We start from the raw sequence: 16,156 nt of genomic DNA, 5'->3' as shown, positions 1-16,156 counted from the left end.
GAATTCCAAACAAAAGGAAGCAAAAGAACAAGATGATAATAGGTGTATAATTGTCTCACCACAGCTCAAGCATAGGCTACAAACATGAGGTGGCAGGTAGCAAGCTAGCCTTCTTTTTTGAAGCTTATCTAAAGTGTTGATTTTCTGGAGCACCATCTCCCAATAGAAAAACCATATTTTTGGGGGTGAAGGGTTATGCCAGACTTCCTTCGTGGGAAAGGATCTAGCCAAGTTAGAAGATTGAAGAAGAGAAGTGAAGGAGGAACAAGTAAAAGAACTAGAAAGGGACACTAACCAAATCTGTTGTCCAAACAAGATTGATCCTGAAACCTTGTACTTAGAAGAGATATAAGGTCATCCACCAATCCCATTTCAGAAAATAGACAGAAATCTATCTTTAAGAGAGGTATCCCCAAACCAAATTTGTTCCTAGAATAGTACTTCAGTACCTGCAGAAGTGTCAAACCTAGTATACAGAAGGAAGGATGGCAAAATATTGTGGATTGCTTTCCAAGGAGATGACTGCGATGCCTTAGGGTCGAGACTGGCATTTCAACCATCTTGTTCATATCTTGTTGAATGTTGGTTTGATAACAGAAGTTAATTCTCTGCTACTGAAACAAGCATGGGAAAGTCATGCACTGGTAGAGTGAAGAAAATTGTAGTGGATGTGAGCAAGGATTAAAATATCAACACGATAATGGCTTTGTACATGTATTAATTTGTAAAAATCCATATAATTTGTGTGTTGGACTCTTGATTGATGCATTATCAATAAAATTGTATAATATTTATGCATCCTGCTATATTAATTGTAATATATTTCTTCATATATACCATTAAAATATACAATTCCTATGATACATTATTTATAGTTATTTTGACGTTAAACTTATTGTTAATAATATATTTATGGAATTTGTATACATTTTTTTGATAAATAATTTGTATACATTTTCCTACGATATCCAAGTGTTTGCATATTTTTCGTGCATTCCCCAAGCGTATCCGTATCCGTATCCAAGTTATCCAATACGATACCCGATATTGATAGCTTGATCCTTGGATGTGAGGAAGGCAGGCAAGATGGAGGAGAGAATGAAAGTTTTACAGGTGAGCCTCGTAGGAAGAGTTGTGGGAGAGGATTATGAAGCTGAAAGAATTGAAGCTTGGGCGATGATGGAGTAGAGAAGAGAGAAGGTGATGGGGGTGATGAGATTGAATGTAGGGCTTCTCCTGTTCATGTTTCACAGCAAACCGTTCGCAATCGTTTGCAGAAAGGGTGTTGGAAGCAGAAAAAGCAATGGAAAGAGAGTTTGATCTGAGGCTGGACTGGTGGTATCTGGCAACGGTAGAGAATGTTGCAGGTAGGCAGAAGTATGTGGTGCGGATTGGAGTCGTTGGCATCCCATTACATGCGTGGAGTATCCTAACTTTTGAAGAAATAGCCATCTGTTGTGGTAGATTTCTGAAATATGATGAGAAAAACAGAACTTGGGAGAAGCTTGGGAAGGATCTTAGTCGAAGTTGCGGATATCACGGCTGTCCCAGAGAGACTTGAATTTGAATTTGTAGGGGAGATATATGAGCTATGACTGAAGGCGTCAATGAGTTGTTTTGGAAGGAGGAGAGGAAGCCCTCAATGGAAACATGGACAAATGAAGAAGTAGTGAGAAATGAAGGAGTTGGGATAGGGAGGGGTGAAGGATCATCTGGTTGCAAAGAGGAGAAGGAGGCGGAGGGGAAGAGGGAGTCAAAAAGGTTGCTCGGTTAGAGACGAAGATGAAGTGGAAGTTTTTGACAATAGGGATGGACATATGAGCAGAGTTGGAACAAAGTGGTTTGTTTGAGGGGCACCTGGTGGGAAGGGAGGATGAACAAATTGGAGATCAAAAGGTGGGAGATGGGGGTGGGGAGAGAAAGAACTAGGAAACAGGTGGTTGTGGGTAAGAGGGGGAGTGGGTCCACTAGTTTAAGAAGCTTATTTTTAATTTTAAAAAGGGAAGCCTGGGTAAAAGTTTTAAAGAGGCAAAGGTTAATTTTGGGAAAAAAGGCTTTTCTTTTTGAAGAGGGGAAATTACCTATTTGGGGTTGAGAAGGACAGAGAACTGAGGACCCAAAGATGATGACAAGTGGGTATGGGTGGTGACTAGGTTTGAGAATGACAGGAAGATCGACACTTAGGTAGGGACAAGAATGAAGGTGTCTTTTTCCTCCTTAGGCAAAAAAAAGAAGTTGCAAAGCTTTGAGATCATCGGGGGAGATGTGGATTTGTTTCCAAATCGGATTCGAACTGGAGTCCTCAATCAAGGGAGGCTTTCATCCCCTCAAACAGTTCCTGAAATTGAAACACAGTTGGTTAGAACCAATGTAGAGAAAGGGAAGAGAGCTTGTGGGGACCCTAGTCTTGTCAGTGGTGGCACAGAGTTTGGGAGATAGAGGGGTCATGAAGCGATAGGTAATGGTTGTCATTTGGGTTCTACTAAGCAATCATCTGAAGAGGTAAGCCTGGCTTCCCATTCCCTTTCTTCTGCATCTTCTCCTTCTTCTCCACTTTCTCCTCATCTTCTATGGGAGTGGGAGCAGTGTTTAAAAGCGCAAGGTGCATGGGTCTATTTGCGCCTTAGGTGCAAGGTGAGGCGCACACCTTTTTGAAGCAAGGCACAAAAATACAAAAAATGCTAAAAAATAAAAAAATGTCAGAAAATTCAAAAAAAATGCCAAAAATAAAAAAAAGTAAAAAATATAAACTTAAATTTTAAAATAATGTTTTAAAAAACCTACTATCTAAAATTAAAATACATAAACATAAGATGTAAAGCATATTCAAATGAGAATTTAAAAATAAAACCAAACATATAAAACATTTTCAAGCATGTAAAACCTCTAATCTCTTTTTTCACTCAATTGCATTACTTCAAGTAGCTAATGTAATGTAAAACATATTACCCTCTTGATTCTACGAGCCGCCTTTGTGCCACGTCTCTCGAGGCAAGCCCAAACAAGTCCACATTAGGTCTTAAATTCTTACTCTTCACACAAAAAACAATGATTTTATAGTTTTAATTGCTTTTTAAGAAGACATTTTATTAGGATGAATGAATGAACAACATTACCAAATTGGGGGTTCTCGGCCCAGCCGCTATGTTCAAAAAAAATAAAAAAAGCATCAAATTTTCAAAAGGCACACGCCTGGGCTGAGGCGCATCATGCGCACCAGGTGTATGCCTTTTGAAAGGGCTGCGCCTAGGACCTAGGCAGGCGCATACCCTGAATTGCGCCTTGCCTGTGCACCTAGGCACGCCTTTTAAATCATTGAGTGGGAGTGTCAGGCGGTGAGGAAGATATTGGGGGGGGGTATGGGGCTGGAGATTTGGAAGTGAGGGGGTTTATTGAAAGAGGAAAAGAGTAGGGGGGAAACTTAGTAAGGTTTATAACAAAAGAAGAAGGGTTGAGGGAGGGGATAAGGAACAACTGTAGTAGGGCAGTAGGTCCTTGGAGATAGGAAAAGGACAAAAGAGGGGGTTGAAGTGGAAAATCTTCACGGGAGATACCCGTAGAGAGGGAAGGCCAGAAGGGTGGACATGTATAGGATGGTGGATAGATAGGTGGAGATAGGAAAATCACTTGGACTTTTCTATCTAGGGGGAAGGGGTGGAAAGCAATAGAACACCTTGAGAGAAGATAAGGGAAGAACATAATAAAAGGAGAGTTAGTGGGGCGGGGGGTGAGATGTGGGATGAAGGAGAAGGGATAGTGGACGAAGAGTAAAGAGTGGAGATTTTCAAAGTGTAGAGAAGGGGTTTTTGGAAGGTGGGTTCCGAATATGAAGTTGGTGTCTTGGAATGTCAGGAGTTTGAGAGAAGAAAAAAGGAGGTCAATAGTAAGGAACGTTTTAAGAAAGCATAAAGCCAAATGTTGTGCTATTGCAAGAGACGAAGTTGGAGACATTCAATTTGAGATTAAAGAATTAAATTTGGGGGTCTAACAATGGGGAATGGGTGGAGGTGAATGCTGTGGGTCTTTTAGGGGGCTTAGTGGCCATTTGGAATCCAAGGGTTCTCAAGAAAATTGTAGAAAATAAGGGAATGTTTTCAATTTCAATTTGCTTTCAGATGGTGGAAGGGGAGTGGAAGCAGGGACTTACAAATGTGTATGGTCCAAATGAAGAAGGGGTATGGGTGGAATTTTGGGAGGAAGTGGAGGGGGTAGGGGTTAGAAATATGGAGGGTTATGTCAGTGATTTAAAAGGCGCGCCTAGGCACACAGGCGAAGTGCATTTTAGGGTAGGCGCCTCGCCTAGGTCCTAGGTGCAGCCCTTTCAAAAGGCGCACGCCTGATGCACCTTGCGCCTTTTGAAAGTATATTATTATTCTACCTCTCTTCTTACCACACATCAAGTATAGTCTCAGATCTAAAAATCTTGTCATATTCAGGGAGCATGTTTGGGTGGGTAATGTACCACTAAGGACATAATTCCCATCTCTTTATGCTCTTTCCAACCATAGGGAGGAATCTATTTCTTGTTTTTTTTGGCTTTGTCTAATCCGAGTGTTGGGCGTAATTGGGATTTGGGCTTTAAAAGAGGAACTCATGACTTTGAAATGGACAATGTCATGAACTTACTACAAAATTTGGAAGGGGTGTGTTTGGAAGTTGGTAAAAGGGATAGGAGAATTTGGACCAATGTTTTCAACCTGTTGTTGACCCGACTGGTCGAACCGTCACCTGGCTAGGATTTCAAGTCCGGTTCAGTCAAGACCTGCCATACGGTAAAAAACCGTTGACTTGGTCAAGAACCGTTTGACTGTTGGTCGGGTCACGAGTTGCACGCTCAATGCACGCTAAACTTTTGGAGGCCATAACTTTGCACTCTGATGTCCGATTGGGGTGAGATTTTTTGATTTTGGATAACTTTTCGAGATCTATGCATTCCCTTGTTATTTTCGCGAAAAAACCCTTTTTTGGCCTCAAATTGCAATTTTTAATATTTTTTTATAAATAAAAAATTAAAAACTGAATTAAAAACATAAATTAAATATAAAATAATACATATAACATTATCTAAAACATATTTATACATTATTTATTGCTAAAATATATATTTATACACATATATATATATATGTATATAAATGTATATACTTAATACATATATGCACTGATGTGGCACGGTCTGAACCGTTCAACCTGACCAGTCGAACTGGTGACCCATGACCTGGAGGCAAAAATGGTTTGGCCTCGGGGGTCGGTTTTTAAAACATTGATTTGGACCTTGTCAGCCTCATGTACCTTCACTTGTGGTTCTTTCAGCCCTTAGTTAACCGCATGAAACCCAAGGGTCTTCCGTTTCATTTAGGGTGATTTGGGGTAAACTGATCTACCTAGGGTGGGTGGTTTGTGTTGGGAAATGTATTTGGAAAGAATTAATACTTGTGAGCTACTAGAAAGAAAAAGACCTAGCTGGTGCTCCCATTTTAAAGTTAATGGTGAATTGCTATCACTTATTAATCTCCTGCTCTTTTTCCTCTTTAATTTGAGAATGGTTCTTATCTTTGTTTGGCTGCAGGTGGAACCCTCTGCCTTATGTACAAAGCCTATTTGCTCCTACTTTCGTAAGCTGGTCAAAGAAGAGGGGAGGAATGCTATGGTGGTGTACAAGGGCAGCGGTGTGTTGGTTTAGTTGGGATGAGAGGAACCAGAGAATATTTCTTGAAAAAGAAAGTTGCAGAGGAGTTGTCATCAAAGCTTTTATCATCATGGTGGTTCACTGGGTTAAGTCATTGGATGTCTTTAAGGATATTCCTAGCAATGAGGTATGAGAAAGCGGAGAGAGGTAGTTGTTTCTGCACCTTGTAACGAGGTGGTCAGGCTTGTTTGGTCCCCTACATCTAGAGGTGTCATTAAGGTAAACTTTGATGGTAGTAGTGAAGGCAATCCAGGTCTGTTTGGCATAGGAGTCTTCAGGAATGGTGAGGGAAATATCATTGAATTCTACCCAGGTCCTATTGGAATTGGGGATTCGCTAAGGGCTGAAGTTATGGCTGTTATGGAAGGGATTCAAAAGGCTAAAGAGCTGAATATCTGTTGGAGTGGGCTAATAGTGTTTATCCCTCCCCTTTCTTGTTGTACTAAGTTCTTCTTGATTAATGAAATTGATTCTGTTATTGATTAAAAATATCAATTACTTGAAGGATCTTTTCCCTTATAAGTGACAGTCAACCCCTATCTTCTTGGTCCTCTCATGAAATATGGACAACAGCTTGATTGTCACAGTACAACTTCATGGGGCTGTTTACTGGAATTCCAATCTCATGAAATAGATTCTTCAACCATACTAGCTCACATGTAGTATGTGGCATGGCTCTATTCCCAACTTCGGCAGCACTCCATGCCACAACTTTAGGGTCTCTTTATACCAGATTTTAAAGAAGTATCTGAAGAGTCTTCTAGAGCAGGGTTGTAGTCTTTTTTAGAGCTGCAAAATGTTGGGGATGGTGACTAATTATATGTATTTTTCTGGTTATTTTATTTTCTTCTATTGTTGTGATTACTCATCACCTTTTCTGATTGTGATCTTTTATTTATTTGAATGTTTTTTTAATTTATTACCAAAAAAGAATATTATCAGCAGAGTTGGAGCTCCAATGTTTGTTTGTCAGAAGAAGGAATAGTTGTGGAAAACTCTGTAAAAAATTGTTGGGTAATGTCTGCAATTAATAGAGGTCCTGATTTTAGAACCGGTTTTGAATTTGTAAAATAAAAGCATCTATCGTTTAAGGTTTCTGTTGTATCCTGAAACTTGAGAAGCAGTTGGGGGCAAGAGAGCTGGAAATTGAAGGGGATTTGTAGAGAACACTGATGTGGGACCCACTGCAGTGGTCCCCACTATGTTCGTAGGACAGCAGTGTAGTTATTTGTTTCATTTGTAGTAGTGTCAGTTTGAGTCAGTTTGTTAATTCAATTGTTATTTATTTCAGCTTTTATTTACTTTATTTATTATGTAAGTACTAAGGGCAGATGTGTCCTTTCCATTATGTACTAAACATAACTTATAAATATTAAGAGAGTGGCGGCGGCAGATCTTTTAGAATCTGTCCCTCCTTTCAACCACTTGTGTTCTCCTGTTTCTCTTCTATTCTCTCTCATTTCTCTCACTTTTCTTCTGTTTTGTAAACCTAAAACCTATTAGGATTCAAGACTGATTACAGTCTTGATCTTCTACTTGGTATCAGAGCCTATCTAGGGCTTCTCATGTGTGTCTAGTCCAGCCGACCACATGAGGACTAGCTAGGGCTGGAAGCTTTGAAGAAGTTTTCGGTGGCTGAATCTTGGAGATTACCAGGAGAGGTTTGCAGCAGTTGAAGACTTGCTGCGGATTGCAGAGAGTTGGTAATCAGGAAGAAGCAACGAAGGTTAGGGTTTAGGTAACCCTAGAAGACAGTAAACCGAAGTACATAAATCAGATTTCGGATCTGATCAGATTTCAGATCAGATCAGATTTGTGTTGGTTTCGGATCAGATTTCAGACTTGCTTGTTTGACTCTGTTTTCTGGTATAGTGGCTCTAACAGTTTGTAGCCACTAAATCTTGATCAAAGATGGAGTTTAAGGGTCAGGGAGAAAGTAGTTTTGGAAACCACAGTTATGGTAGTGTATCTGAAACCGGGTTTCATATTACAACTATGAGATTTGATGGGTCAAATTATTTGGAGTGGGCTCAATCAGCCATGATGGCTATTGGAGGAAGGGGAAAACTGGGTTACCTCTTGGGAGATGTGAAAGAACCTTCCAAGGAGGACCCAACATACACAAAGTGGGTTCAAGAGAACTATTTGGTTATGGCATGGCTGTGTAATTCTATGCAGCCACATATCAGCCGAAATTACTTGTGGGCAAAGACAGCCAAAGAGATATGGGATGTTGTGAAAGAAACCTATTCCCAACCCCTTAATGTTGCCAGAGCCTATGAATTGAAGTGTGAGGTGAACAGCCTTAAACAAGGAGAGAAGCCAGTTTCTGTCTACTTCTCTACCTTGAAATCCTTGTGGCATGAGATTGACCATCTAGAGACCCTTGAGTGGGAGAGTCCCAAAGATGCACAGACTCACAGAAAGCAAGTCGAGACGAATAGGGTATTTGAGTTTCTGTCTGGTTTGAATTCATAATATGACATTGTGCGACAACAGATATTGACAAGAGATAGTGTGACCCTTTCTCAAGCATACTCCTTGGTGCATAGTGAAGAGACCAGGAGGAAAGTCATGATGCAGCCTCAGCCCTCTTTCCCAGCCTTGACAGCTATTAAACCTAAGCCAGGGGGTGACTCAGAAAGGGACCGGAAGAAGGAAGATAAACGAGATCTGGTATGTGAACATTGCAAGAAACCCAAACACACAAAAGATACTTGTTGGAAGTTACATCTTCACTTGGTCCCAGCAAAACTAAGAAATAAGAAGGGTAATGCTCATATGGCAGTGAACACTGATTCAACATCCTCATCAGGCACATCCCTAGAGACTTTAGCTGCTGTTCGGGCTGCCCTCATACAGTTGGAAAAGGAAGTTGGGATTCAGCTCAGCCATCTCAGTCACCATCAGCTCCTGCCACATCTGCATTTGCACATTCAGGTACTCGAGCCTCAACTTACCTTGCTTCAGCTCCAGGTAATACTGACCACTGTTGGGTAATAGATTCAGGTGCATCTGACCATATGACTAGCTTGCCATCTTTGTTCATTTCTTATCACTTGTCCTCTGGCCAAGATAGAGTATCCATTGCTGATGGCTCTCTTGTTCCCATTTAGGGCAAGGGGGACATCAAGCTATCAGATACTATCTCTTTATCTTCTGTCTTGCATGTTCCTAAGCTTGATACTAACCTGCTTTCAGTTAGTAGTATTACCAAACACATGAACTGTTCAGTAACCTTTTTCCCTGACCGATGTGTTTTTTAGGATTTGGAGACGAGGAAGGTGATTGGGACTGGCCGTGAGACGGACGGGATCTATCTGCTTGGAGAGAGTTCTCGTCGGGAGGAGTCAGTGGATAAGAAGTCTTTTGTTTCCCAGTCTGTGAGTTCGGTTATGCCAAAGCATAACCGATTATGTCATTTGTTTTTTAAGTCTTTGAAGAGTCTGTTTCCTGCTTTATTTGAGTCTGTTGAGTTATCAAAGTTGAGGTGTGAGAGTTGTGAGTTCGCCAAACATTGTAGAACCTCTTATTCTTTAAGTAATAAAAGGAGTAATTCCTCTTTTGATATTGTGCATACTGATGTTTGGGGGCCATTTCATATCTCTTTTATGGGTGGGTACAACTATTTTCTACTGTTTGTTGATGACCATACCCGTTTTTCTTGGGTCTATCTTATGCGTTCTCGGGATGAGGTTCCTGCTCTGACCCAAAACTTCCATCAAATGGTTCTCACTCAGTTTGGGATCAAAATCAAAGTCCTTAGATTTGATAATGCAAATGAATACTTTGCTCAGCCATTGACCTCCTACCTTCTTAGCCATGGAGTTATTCACCAGAGCACTTGCCCTTATACACCACAGCAGAACGGCGTTGCCGAAAGGAAGAATAGGCATATCTTGGAGGTGGCTAGAAGCATTATGTTTACCTCCAATGTACCTATTCGCTTCTGGGGTGATGCTATCCTCACGGCAGTTTATCTCATTAATCGAGTTCCTTCCCGGGTTCTTGATATGAGAACCCCCTTTTCCCTTCTATACCCAGACGAGGAGTTGTTCATTGTTCCCCTTAAAACCTTTGCTTGTACCTGTTTCGTTCAGCTTCTCGGGCCTCATCATTCCAAGTTTGAACCTAAGGCCTCCAAATGCATTTTCTTTGGTTATGCACAAACTCAAAAGGGTTATTACTGCTATGATCCGGTTTGAGGGAAACGGTTTGTCTCCATGGATGTCACCTTCTTTGAGGAGACACCCTATTATCCTAGGGTTTCTCCTCAGGGGTAGAGCTGTGAGAGTGGGGCTGTTTTGAGTTTCTTTCCTCAGGGGGAGAGCAGTGAGAGTGGAAGTGGGGCTGGTAGAAGTGGGGCTGTTCCTTTACCTATTCCACTGGATAATGAAGGCTGTAGTGGTGAGGGTGGTCAGAGGGAGCCGGAGTTGAGAGTCTATCACAGGCGATGCAGGCAGGTTGATCCTAGTCTTCGGCAGTCCCGACCAGCTCCAGTTCTTTCTGTGGCTCCAGATCCAGAGCCTATTGAGATACCTCTCACTATTGCCACTTCCCCTCCCGTGGATGACCTTGATCTCCCTATTGCCATTCACAAAGGGAAACGACATTGCACCACTTCTACAGCTCACAGCATCTCACAGTTCGTATCCTATGATCGTCTGTCTCCATCTTACCGGTCCTATCTCACTTCCATTGCCGATGTCCCTATTCCAAGAACAGTGCAAGAAGCCTTATCATTTCCAGAATGGAAAGATGCAATGCAAGTCGAAATGGATGCCCTGTTGAAGAATAATACTTGGGCACTGGTTGACCCACCAAAAGGAAAGAAACCGGTGGGATGCAGATGGGTGTTCACTGTGAAGCATAATGCTGATGGCTTTATTGAAAGGTACAAAGCCCGGCTGGTTGCAAAGGAGTTCACTCAGACTTATTGTATAGACTACTTGGAGACATTTGCCCCAGTAGCCAAGATGACCACCATCCGAGTTTTGTTATCACTTGCAGCAAATCATTCTTGGCCCCTGCTTCAGATGGATGTTAAAAATGCCTTTCTGAATGGAGACTTGCAGGAAGGGGTTTACATGCAGTTGCCTCCTGGATTCTATGATACAGAGACAAGTAAGAAGGTTTGCTGACTAAACAAGGCATTGTATGGTTTGAAGCAGTCCACCTAGAGCTTGGTTTGATAGGTTCAGATTAGCCCTTGGAAAGTTTGGTTATGTACAGGCCTAGTTAGATCATACACTATTCATCAAGAGGGTGGAGTCCTCTTTGACACTACTAGCAGTATATGTTGATGATATTGTGGTGACAGGAAATGACAGTCATGAGACTGAGTCCCTCAAACAGCTCCTTCATCAAGAGTTTGAGGTGAAAGATCTTGGTGCACTACGGTACGTTTTGGGTATTAAGGTTGCTAGATCCAAGCAGGGGATTTTTATCTCTCAGAGAAAATATGTTCTAGATCTGTTGGCGGAAATTGGAAAGTTGGGTGTTAAGCCGGCTGATACACCCATCGAACAAAATCACAAGATTAGTGCAGAGGGTGGGGAGCCTCTTGAAGACAAAGTTATGTTCCAACGGTTGGTTGGAAAGCTCCTATATCTCTGCCTCACTCGGCCGGATATCAGCTATGCAGTTAGTGTTGTTAGCCAGTACATGCACTCCCCTAGAACTTCTCATCTTTTGTGGCAGAGAGAATATTAGCATACTTGAAGAGATGCCCAGGTAGAGGTATATTGCTTAAGAACAATAATCACATGAGGGTGGAAGTCTATACAGATGCCGATTGGGCTGGGAGTGTTGATGACAGAAGGTCTACCTCTGGATATTGTGCCCCTGTGGGAGGTAACCTTGTCTCTTGGAGGAGTAAGAAGCAGAGCGTTGTTTCCCGCTCCAGTGCTGAAGCGGAATACAGGTCAATGGCTAATGGAGTGGCTGAAATCTTATGGTTGAGGTCACTACTTGAAGAGTTGGGTATTGACTATGAAAAGCCCTTAATGCTGTATTGTGATAATCAGGCAGCTATTAATATAGCCCACAACCCACTGCAGCATGACAGAACTAAACATTTCGAAGTTGATCGACATTTTGTGCGAGAAAGGGTCACATCACAAGAAGTGTGTCTTCCGTACATCACATCTAATATGCAGCTCGCGGATATCCTCACCAAGGCTGTACCAAGGAAGAAGTTAGAGACAGACCTATCCAAGTTGGGAATGATAGATATCTACTCCCAACTTGAGGGGGAGTGTAGAGAACACGGATGTGGGCCCCACTGCAGTGGTCCCCACTGTGTTCGTAGGACAACAGTGTAGTTATTTGTTTCAGTTATAGTAGTGTCAGTTTGAGTCAGTTTGTTAATTCAGTTGTTATTTATTTCAGCTTTTATTTACTTTATATATTATGTAAGTACTAAGGGCAGATGTGTCATTTCCATTATGTACTAAACATAACCTATAAATATTAAGAGAGTGGCGGCGACAGATCTGTTAGAATCTATCCCTCTTTTCAACCACTTGTGTTCTCCTGTTTCTCTTCTATTCTCTCTCCTTTCTCTCACTTTTCTTCTGTTTTGTAAACCTAAAACCTATTAGGATTCAAGACTGATTACAGTCTTGATCTTCTACTGGATTCACTACTGGTCATAACATGGGCAAAGCTAAATAAACTTATTCTTAGGGGGTTTAATATTAATGGTGCCTGTCATCACTGTAGGGATGAGGAAGACATAAATCATCTATTTTTAAACTGTTGTTATTCTAAGCAAATCTGGATGATTGTAAACCAGGACCTCCCCGTGCCTACTAATGACGTTTCTTAGGTTATTGGGTGGTTGACTAGGACTTTAGAATCTAAAAACCAAGCTCTAGACCCATTGGGTAAAGAGAAAATTGTGATTCTCCAGTGGTATATATGGAAGAATAGAAATAATCTTTTGTTCAATAGAGGAAGGGGGTTTGGGAATAGGTAATGTTAGATTGAAGAATCAGGCTTTGCTTAGCAAATGGCTTTGGAGGTTTCCAAATGAAAATGAGAAATTATGGCACAGACTTTAGAATCTAAAAACCAAGCTCTAGACCCATTGGGTAAAGAGAAAATTGTGATTCTCCAGTGGTATATATGGAAGAATAGAAATAATCTTTTGTTCAATAGAGGAAGGGGGTTTGGGAATAGGTAATGTTAGATTGAAGAATCAGGCTTTGCTTAGCAAATGGCTTTGGAGGTTTCCAAATGAAAATGAGAAATTATGGCACAGAGTGTTTGCAAGCATTCATGGCATGTCGAGCAACGGATGGGATGCTGGATGTTTCTGTAGGGCTAACTTGGCTGCTCCCTAGAAGGCCATCCCTGATATTCTCCCTACATTCCTAAATTTTATCAGGTATGACTTGTCTTCTGGTATTAAAATCCGATTTTGGGAGGATGTGTGGATTGGGGATACTTCTTTAGGTGAGAAATTTCCTTCTCTTTGTGATCTGTCTAGGTTCAAGGGTAAGCCTTTTTCAGATTTCCTAAGTCAACCATCTCACTTTCCAGGGTTGAATAGGAACTTTGGATTTAATAGGAACCTTAGAGAGTCTGAACTTCTTGTAGTGTCCGAGTTGTTAGGATTGCTGAATTCAGTTTTCTTGGGGGAAGGTGGGTTAGACTCTAGAATTTGGGGTCCTAATTCTGACGGGTCTTTTTGTAAATTCTTTCTACATTTGTTGGTTGCCACACAATCTTCTCTTCATTTTCCAGTCAAACAAATTTGGTGCCCTCCTATTCCCCCTAAAATTAGTGCTTTTTGTTGGGAGGTTTTTCATGATTGTATTAATACCTTTGATATACTTCAAAGGAAAAGACCAAATTGGTGCTTATCCCTTAACTGGTGTGTCCTATGTAAATTGAGTGGTGAGACTGCTTTCCATCTTCTAATATCTTGCCCTTTTGTCAGTTTTATTTGGAATTGGTTTACTTCCCTTTTCGGGTGAAGGTGGTCCTCTCTTGACAGGGTGGAAGGTTTACTCAACCCTAATGGTTTTAATGGTAAGACAAGGAGGGGAAGGATTCTTTGGAGGTGTACTAGAGCGACAATACTGTGGACCATTTGGGAGGAAAGAAATTATAGAATATTTGAAAGTAAAGAAAAATGCAAGGAAGTTTTAGTTGAAACAATAACATTGAGGGTGGCACATTGGGTAAAAAGCTTGAAGCTGTTTTCAGCTTTTAGGGTCGTAGACTTTTTCAGGGTTTGGGGACTTATTGCTGCTTCATCATCTATGAGATGATAGTTTTTAGAGTCTTGGTTCCCTCCAACGGAAGGTTGGAAGAAGCTGGACTTTGATGGGAGTTGTGTGGGTAACCCAGGCCCTTCAGGTATTTGGGGGGGGGGCATTAGAGATGAAAATGGATTCATTATTGATCGAGGGAGACTCAAAAACTGTGATAAAATGGTTGCAGAAAGGGGAAGGGGTGACATGGCAGTTGAAGAATGATTTCAGAAGATTTAAATGGATGTCAAGGAACATGTCAATCAAGGTGGAATGGGTTAGGAGATCTGCCAACAGTTTGGCAGATAGCTTGGCAAAGCAAGGGGTTCAAAGAACATATATGTTTTGGGCACATTTGTAATTCTGTCCTGGGTCAGCTTACTAAGCTGATTTCTTTTGCAAATTCTTGTTGTATCCTAAAGTATTTTAGTTAATGAAATTCTTTCAAAGTTATTGATCAAAAAAAAAAATCTTTTGTTCAATGATAAATCCACACCCCTCCGGTTCTGTTGGAGAAAGCCTTCCATTTCTATGGAGAGATTACGCCCAACCTTCTTAATGATGAATCAGTTGAAGCCCATAAAGGGTGGAAATCAATTGTTTGGAGAGCCCGAAAAAGAGGGGTTATTAAAATCAACTTTATGTCTCATGTATCTCGGAAGGTTGGTGCTCCATCGCTTGCATTGCTAGAGATCATTGTGGTTTGGTGCGTGACCTGAAGGCATATCACATTGGCCTTGCCTCCGTCAACGTTGCTAAAGCTTGGGTGGCTTGGAAAGCGCTTAACATCACCATCAACTTAAAGGATTCACCCATTATCATTGGAGGAGATTCGAAGCTTGCCATCGACTGTCTGAAGAAAACTGTGGATCCACCGTGGAGATTAAAAAGCATCCTTGCTGAGTGTGTGCGTTTGAGTACCCAGTTTACTTATGGTGTTTCCTTCCTTCATTTGATCCATGAAGCCAATCAAGTGGCTGATTGGTTAGCGCATAAGGCTATGGTGGGAGGGTCTGTTCATTTAAATAGCTTGCATTGGGATCTAAGGTATATTTATTTTAGTGACCTTTGGGGATGTGCTACCCCCAGGCTTGTGTAGCACCTTCCGGTTTTATTAAAAAAATGGGAAAAGCAAATTGACTCAGCACCCTGGAAACTCAGATTTATCTTCAGACAAATTGACATGCTTGCTAAGAAATATAATTCTGGTTTTGGATGGTTCAAAAGGGAAGCAAATGGGTTGGCGGATGTGTTAGCAAAGCAGGGATTTGATAGACCCACTTTCGTTTGGGCATTGCTGTAATCTATAGTATCCTGGGTTACATTTATACTGTAACCAGTTATTAATAACTTAATAAATGATTTTTCTTTGCTGATAAAGAAAGTGTTTAAGGGTTTTATTTTAAATTTGGACAATTGTTGGCAGAAAAGTGTTTCTATTTTCTCTTCATTGTTTTTAATCAAATCTATTTTAAAACATTGTAATAGTGGTATTGTCAGAGGCCTTGCAGAATTTTGGGGTCACTAGTTGAAATGAGGGCTATTGGAATTGCTTCTTATTTAATTATCATTTCTTCCAAAACTACACCAAAAGAAAAAAAACTTTCCTTCTTTAAGGTTGTTTTCAATATCGCTTTGAATAGTATAAGTTATTCAGTTTTGACGTAATTACTTGTTGAATGTTATATCTAACATTGATTTTGTTTTGATTGGCATTGTGACAGCTGGAGGTGTGATGGGCTATTTGAAAAGTGGAAGCCAGAAGTCTCTAGCTGCTGGGGGCTTGTCAGCTTTGCTACTGTACTATGTTTACACTGAGCTTCCGGTGAGACCTGTTTTTGCATCATCCTTGGGGCTTGGTAAGAGATCCATATTTTTTGTGCTATTATTTTTATGTTATTAGGGGCATTGTTTAGTGTAATGGTGAAATCTTAGGTTGACAAATGTGATAATGCGGGCCAGAGTCCAAGAGCAGACACTTCATGCAAGAAAATGCAAGAAATTTTCCTAACATTTCCACGGCATATTTCCATTTCCATGGGTATCAACATGAAATATTACTGGAATTGACATATTCCCTAATGAAAACTGTTGGTGCTATGTGGAGTACAAGAGATGGTATTATAACATAAATTGGGGGCAATATTTTTGTTATTTGTACTGTACTTCTAACTTCTTATTAATAATAAGTTATTGCAGTTATTGA

At 40.9% G+C, this 16,156-nt stretch overlaps 1 protein-coding gene across 1 annotated transcript in view; it reads left to right on the top strand.

Annotated features, from left to right (window-relative positions):
- LOC104589437 (uncharacterized) overlaps nt 1-16,156 on the top strand; it is a 58,727-nt gene that overhangs the window by 16,125 nt on the left and 26,446 nt on the right. The window contains exon 2 of the mRNA XM_010247770.3: nt 15,675-15,809. Within this exon, the coding sequence (XP_010246072.1) occupies nt 15,675-15,809 (135 nt within the window). The remainder of the gene's footprint in view (nt 1-15,674; nt 15,810-16,156) is intronic.

This window comes from Nelumbo nucifera, chromosome 6, assembly GCF_055504915.1.
Source record: "Nelumbo nucifera cultivar China Antique chromosome 6, China Antique-T2T, whole genome shotgun sequence".
Taxonomy (NCBI): domain Eukaryota; kingdom Viridiplantae; phylum Streptophyta; class Magnoliopsida; order Proteales; family Nelumbonaceae; genus Nelumbo; species Nelumbo nucifera.
This window is presented reverse-complemented; position numbering and strand designations above follow the sequence as displayed.